This window comes from Dioscorea cayenensis, chromosome 1 (genome assembly GCF_009730915.1).
Source record: "Dioscorea cayenensis subsp. rotundata cultivar TDr96_F1 chromosome 1, TDr96_F1_v2_PseudoChromosome.rev07_lg8_w22 25.fasta, whole genome shotgun sequence".
NCBI classification, from domain to species: Eukaryota; Viridiplantae; Streptophyta; class Magnoliopsida; order Dioscoreales; family Dioscoreaceae; genus Dioscorea; species Dioscorea cayenensis.
In genome coordinates, this window is record NC_052471.1 from 18,627,137 (window position 1) to 18,634,052 (window position 6,916).

The 6,916-nt window shown below is 35.0% G+C and overlaps 2 protein-coding genes across 2 annotated transcripts; one reads left to right on the forward strand and one right to left on the reverse strand.

The window, feature by feature from the left end:
- Window positions 1-405: 405 nt before the first annotated feature.
- Window positions 406-3,330, forward strand: LOC120264044 (protein ROOT PRIMORDIUM DEFECTIVE 1). Its single transcript, XM_039272009.1, is given in 4 exon segments — window positions 406-531; window positions 533-853; window positions 855-1,565; window positions 3,239-3,330. Coding segments are annotated over 3 exon segments (1,110 nt in total). The 5' UTR covers window positions 406-432; the 3' UTR covers window positions 1,545-1,565; window positions 3,239-3,330.
- On the reverse strand, window positions 2,167-5,910 carry LOC120264028 (serine carboxypeptidase-like 34). The gene is given in 9 exon segments (XM_039272008.1): window positions 2,167-2,651; window positions 2,890-2,998; window positions 3,063-3,155; window positions 3,229-3,740; window positions 3,811-3,899; window positions 3,988-4,080; window positions 4,171-4,266; window positions 4,406-4,513; window positions 5,541-5,910. Coding segments are annotated over 9 exon segments (1,518 nt in total). The 5' UTR covers window positions 5,809-5,910; the 3' UTR covers window positions 2,167-2,501.
- Window positions 5,911-6,916: the final 1,006 nt, after the last annotated feature.

Here is a 6,916-nt window from a genome sequence, read left to right on the forward strand (position 1 = left end):
TAATGTTGAACCAAGGTGGGGTAACCTCACAAAAATGTTTATATCCTAGAAATATATCCAACCTAATAATATTTTCAAAATCCAGATTTACAAATTCCTCCAACCAAACACAAAATTTAATAATCCAGCATTTCAACTACATCAAACCAAACACCAAATTTAACACTTCTTATATTTTTAAATACAATAATTACAACTACATTATAATTTGAAATCCAATGCATTTTTAACTACATTTACACTTATCTTTACTTTTTTATGTTAGTCAACAAAGTTTGACATGATAGGATTATAAATCTTTTCCTCTCCTTTTTTTGTGATAGATAAAAAAATATATATCAAAAAATAAAAATAAAATTAAAAAAAAAAAAAAAGGACATTAGTTAATAGCATTTGAGATTTATCAAGCTGAGAGTGCTCAAAGCACTGCAAATGGTGGTTCGAACCGTTCTAACTCGGCGGTTCTCACCGCCGGCGAGCACTCGCCCCAAAACCACATCGGCGCAGCACGTTGCCGCGCGCTCCATCGATCCCAACTTTCGAGAAACTCATGGACAAGTACAAGCACTTGTTCAAAGTCACCGCTGTCCAAGACCTCATTCTCGCCTCCCCAAACGAAGCTCTCCCTCTTCCTCTCCTCTCCTCCGCCGCCCAACGCCTCCACCTCAACCGCGGCGCCCTCGCCTTCCTCCGATCCTTCCCCCACGTCTTCTCCCTCGACTTCTCCTTCCCTTCCGAACCCCTCATCCGTCTCACCCCCGCCGCCACTCAGATCTCCCGTCTCGAGTCCGCCGCCGCAGCCTCATCCACCGGTGCCGCCATCGACCGCCTATGTCGCCTTCTTTCCATGTCCCCTTTCCAGATCTGTCCCTCTCCGCGCAGTCTTCAAGGTCTGGAGGGAACTCGGCCTTCCCGACGATTTCGAGGACTCAATCATCGCCAGAAACCCTCAGATCTTCACCCTCCGTGACAACCCTAAAGAGCCCAACACCCACATCCTCCACCTCTCAATTCCCAGCCCTAGATTCACCCCCGCCGTCGACCAATGGCGAAGCGAAGAGCAGGTCGAAGTCAAGTACGCTTTCAAGCAAGGGTTTCCTCCAGGGATGCAACTAACAAAGACATTCCGATCCCGTCTCAAAGAATGGCAGCTGATGCCGTACGCAACGCCGTACGATCCCAATCCCATCGGCGGCGAGGGCGATGGAGGGAGGGCAAGAATGGCGAGGATGGAGAAGAGAGCGGTAGGAGTAGTGCACGAGTTCTTGAGCCTGACGGTGGAGAAGATGGTGGAAGTGGAGAAAGTAAGTCAATTCAGGAAGTGGTTGGGAATGGAAGTGAACATCCGGGACTTGTTCTTGGATCACCCGGGGATGTTCTACTTGTCAACGAAAGGGAAACGGCACACTGTGTTCTTGCGAGAAGGGTACGAGAAGGGGAGATTGATCCATCCCAATCCCATCTATGATGCCAGGATGCAGCTCTTTCACCTCCTCCTCCTCGGCAAGCGACCATTCAACAACAACATCATCGCTGCTCAATGAATTACCACCTCTTCTTACCAGGTGCACTATCAATTCTTTATTTTTATTTTTTTTGTAATTTAATACTTTATGGAAATTTTAGGTTTTTTTAAAATTATATATCTCAAAACCATTCATTAACAATTCTCATTCTTGCCACCTGACGATGATTATATGAATATGAGTGAAATTATATGATTATATTAACTGAGGGAAGTTCTTAAATTTGTTAACTATGAAGTTAAATGTGGAATGGATTTAAGATTGGAAATATTTGTTTATATTTGTTTTACAAATAAATGGGATAATTTTTAACCATGTTGATGAAGATAAACACATAAAACTTATATATAATTGATCTTTAATTTATGGAATTTGATTCTTTGAATATGAGATAAAGAATATAAATGAATTAGAATGAAAACAAGGAGTGGTGTTGATTAATTGCCTTTGTTCCATGTTAGACCCAAACTCCTTGGCCTCTCCAATGAAGAATTGTCTGTTTTACTAAATTAATCAGAATTTTGCATGAGTTTAAACTTCTAGATTTTTGTTTATGTTTTCCATGCTTGTAGATGTCTAAATTAAATTTTCAATCATAATGTTGATATTAACTAAGACTTCATAAGCTTCAAAACAGGAATGCTGTCTCTTTGTTTTCGCTGTCGGCTTAATGCCTTTCACAATTAAAGTCTGTCACTTTGGAGTATGATTTAAATTAGAAGTTACAACATTGTAGTTCTATTCAAATCCTTAACCATGAATTCTAGTTGAAATTAGGCTCTTAAATGATTTCATTTTATGTGCATATATTTAAAAAAAAAGGTAAGAAAGAAAGATAAGGCATTACTGTATTATTAAAATCTTAAACCAGTAATGGAAATAAATCCAACAACATAGAAACTTTCTTAATTTTTGGTTAAAAAGAAGAAGAAAGAAGAAAAAGACCATCCTTGATACTTATATCAAATTATTTAGTCAAAAAGCTTGTCGAGGCAGAGATTCGTTCAATAAGAAGTAATGAAGAAGCTGAAGAGATTGTCTTGGGGCAAAGGTTGGAACTTGATGACCAGCTCCGCGAACTGTTGCAAAAGTCAACCCCTTATAATCCATAGTCCACCCACCAACCTATTAAAAATGTCAAAAGCATGTCAATGTTTTATTTAGTTTGATGACATTAATATTTTTTAATCATAATGAAAATTACTCTATAGTTTTTCAAGACTTGCAATATAATATATAGACTAAAATTTATATATATGAAAAATAGCTAAAGTAACTAGAAGGATAAGTCAAATTTAACATCCCAACTAGAAATAAATGTTAATGCTTAGAGTTCGAACAAGGGATGAGAACTAATCCTTACCTGTCCACCATCAGTGTACCAAGCAGACCATGCTGTGGTTGAATTCAATCCAAGTTTTTTCAGTGTATATCTTGTTGAAGTCACTGGCATTCTTCCATCAGTATCTCCACTGCAAATTTAAGTTCATCATTAGTTGATTGGTTAATCGGTTTAATTTTATTAATTATCTTTACCTGTAAACCCAAACTCTTAGGCCTCCTTCAATTAGCTTGGTGATTACTGGCAACATTGTGTTCGGTGAATCATTCCAATTTTCAATTGCATTACTGTTGGGAAAAAATAATTAATAGTAAATAACATTCAAAGTTAATTAATTTTTATATGTATATGTGCATATACCTGCAAGCAGACCATGGGTATGATAACTTAACAGTGGCATGCAAAGCTTGTTGAACATCTGGACGATTAAAGTATTTTTCGGCATAAGCTCTGGCACATGGATCATAACCTGCAAGGTTTCTATGAATCTTTTTCTGAAAAAAAAATACGAAGAAAACCGGCATGATCAAGTTAGGAATTTACTAAGTAATCAGTATAGATCATGGCAAAATTAAGTGAAAGGAGTTTACATATGTGGGAAAGGACTTTGGAAAATCTCTAGTACTGATCTTGTTCGAGGATGATGATCCGGTGCATACTGGAGTGTAAAGGCTGTAAATATCGATAGGGGCGTATGCTTCGAATAATTCATTCATTGAGCCGTCACACATGTCGTCATTCACCTCTATGGCGCTGTAATTGCATTTAGTTTTGATGTCTTGGTATACCTCATCAGAGATAATGGCATGGTGCCATGCATAATCTACTATTCCAGCAGTGTCTGTATCATCATCCATCAGTGCATTCCCTATCTGAAAGTTAAAAAAAGATTCAAATTATTTATATGCAAGGAAATCATTGGCAAGTATTTTTGAGTCTTACCATGAAACCTTTGAGGTTGATGATATTCTCTTTTGTTGCATTCTTGTTTGAGTCGAATATTTTTTCGGCGAGTTGGGGAACGTAATGTCCTGTAAATTAGTCATAGAAAAAATTCATTTTCATGTGTGTGTGTATATATATATTTTTTGTGATGAAGTAGTGATCATATATGTTCACCTGCATAACTTTCTCCGGTAAGGTAAAAGTCATGAGATTTGAACTCAGGAAAACGGTTGAACCAGCTCAACAGGGCGTTGTATGCATCGGTTGCTTAAAATGATAGAATAAATCAAAGGGTGGAATTAATTTATCAAATATTATATATGATGAAAAGTTTGTAAAGATATTAATTATAAGTACCAGTAATTGCATCACCAAGTTGATCCAAATCAGAGCTGGTGTTTGTATAAGAGAATCCAACACCAACTGGTGACTCAAGAAACAACAAATTGGCCTCTGGAATTCAAAGACATGAATTAAAGTTATTCTTTTCCTGCTTCTCAATTAACTTCAAACCACAATATCATCAAAACAATGCTTTTTTTTTTCTAATATATATATATATATATATATAATCAAGAAATGAAAAGCTTGCCATTGTTCCAAGAGTAGTTATTGAAACTCAGTTTAGGCACATCCTTTTGCACTAGGAAAGGTCCAAGCTCCTGGGCTTCTCCAAAGCCAATAGATGAACAACCAGGTCCTATAATTATCATATTATTAATAACAAATCCATGAGTAACCCAATGTTGTCAGACCCGGACCGGTCCGGCCGGAAAAACCGGGAACCGGTCATGTGGCCGGCCCGGGTATACCCCATTGACCCGGGTATTAAAAAACCCGGTGTTAACCCGGTGACCCGGGCAGTTCAACCGGGAACCGGTTGACCCGGCCGGGTCAATCGGGTCACAATGTTTTAATTTTTTTCAATATTTAATAATTTATTATTATTTTTCTCATTAAAAAAACCACAAAAATCGTGTATATTTATTAATATTAATTTATAATTTATAATCAATAAATAGAATTACAATATATATATATATACCAACAAAAAAATTAACATTTAAAAAAATAAAAATATATTAATGTATTATGTAAATACTTTCTAAAAAAATTTAATTTATTAAGAAAATAAAACAATAAATGAGTGTAATTTTATTATAAAAATATAAAATTAAAGTATTCTAATTAAATAAAAAATATAAGAAAATTTAAAATAAAATAAAAACTCAATTGAGATATAAGAATTAGTGAATTAAATTTTTTATTTATTTTAACAAAATCAACCAATAAATAAATAAATAAATAACACCGAGAGAAATTTGATAATTATATATTAATATATTAAATTTGTAAATATTTAAAAAATGTAAAAATAAATGACCAAATTAGAAAACTCTACTGGTCATTTATCAATTTAAATATAAAATTTGAGTAGGTTTTATAATATAATTATGGATTTAATATTATATTTGCTTATTATTAATTATTATAATATTTTTTTATATTTAATTATTGACTCGGTTCAACTCGGTTCGACCCGGTTGACCATGAACCCATCGACCCTGAGCACTGGCCAGAGTCGTTCGCGCTACGGGTCCCGACAACCCTTGGAGTAACCATGAATGCATGCATGCCCATTTAATGATAATAGAAAGCATAGAAACAATATATATATATATATATAATTCAAGTGAAGGAATAACAGGAAAAATAGAAAAGGAGACCTCCATTGAGCCAAAGAACAAGAGGTCTGGCAGTGACATTATCCATGGCCTCAAAGAACCAGTAGAAGAGTGCCCTGCCATTGGCCTCATTAGCAGTCACATAACCAGCATACTGACTGAAGTTAACCGGTGGCTGGCCGGGCAACTTTTGAATCAAGTCAGCTTCCTTCGGATCATCTCCGGCGAGCCCAATGATCGGTCTTGGCTCTGCAACATTAATACAGAAAAAGAAGAACAAGATGGAGAACAACAAAAGGAAACAATTCATTGTTGAAACTCTAATTGAAGTGCAAAAACACTACTACAACAACAACACCACTATAAAATTTAAGTCTAGTCTCTTTTTATGTATGTGCTTGTGTGAGTGGACTTTGAGATTTATACAAATATGTGGGATGTAGAGATTTAAACAAAACTCTTTGTTGTAACTGTTTGATCTTGAATGGTTGTGATCTTACATTCTTTAAATTTGTTGAGATTTTTAATTGGTTATATATATATATATATATGTGTGTGTGTATTGTTGTTGCTGTTTTGGTGATTAATGCCTAAAAAAAGCGAAAAAAGTTATTTCAAAGTTTGATTTAATGAAGTTAATTTTTATTGTTATAAATTTGTTAAATTTTTTAATTTTGCTGATTTATTTAAAAATATTTTTTGAAAAACACTAAACTCAAATCAAAAGTTTATGCATACTAACTCTTCTTGTAATATTAAATATAATTAAAATTTCCTTCCATTAGATTTTGTCCCCAAAAAAACAAATAACTTCTGCATAAAATTACTAAATTGACCTCTAAAACTTAAAATAATATTAATTTAAAAAAGTAACCCAAAAATATATGGCTCAACCGAGCCCACAAATGGAACCTGATTGAAAACCCAGCCCAAAACAATAATGGGCTAAAATGACTGTTTTTGTTAACTTTGAGTTTATTTGGATTTTAAATCAGCATTATGAGATAAGTAATATAATTAATAAGGGTTTAATCTTATGGGTGGAAATGGATAAGAAGGAATAGGAAATTCCCTCTTTGACCCCATCCGTTCTATATATAGAGAGAGTTATAGATAGAAAGATTCCGGGTAATTTGGGAAAGTGAAGTAATTATTATTATTATTATTTATTTTTTTGACATAGTCGACGCGACAAACGAAAGGACAAACGATGCGAGTGCACAGTCACGGGGCTGAATGACCTCACGAGAATAATCCCCCGCATGCAACTCCCGCAGGGAGAGCAGAATCCCTCATGAACTCACGACTCAAATGAGTTCTGAGAGGTTCGAACTCGAGACCTCTCACTTACAACCATGGGTAGTTACCATTGGGCTAATCCAAGGTTCCTAGTGAAGTAATTTTTTAATGAATATCAG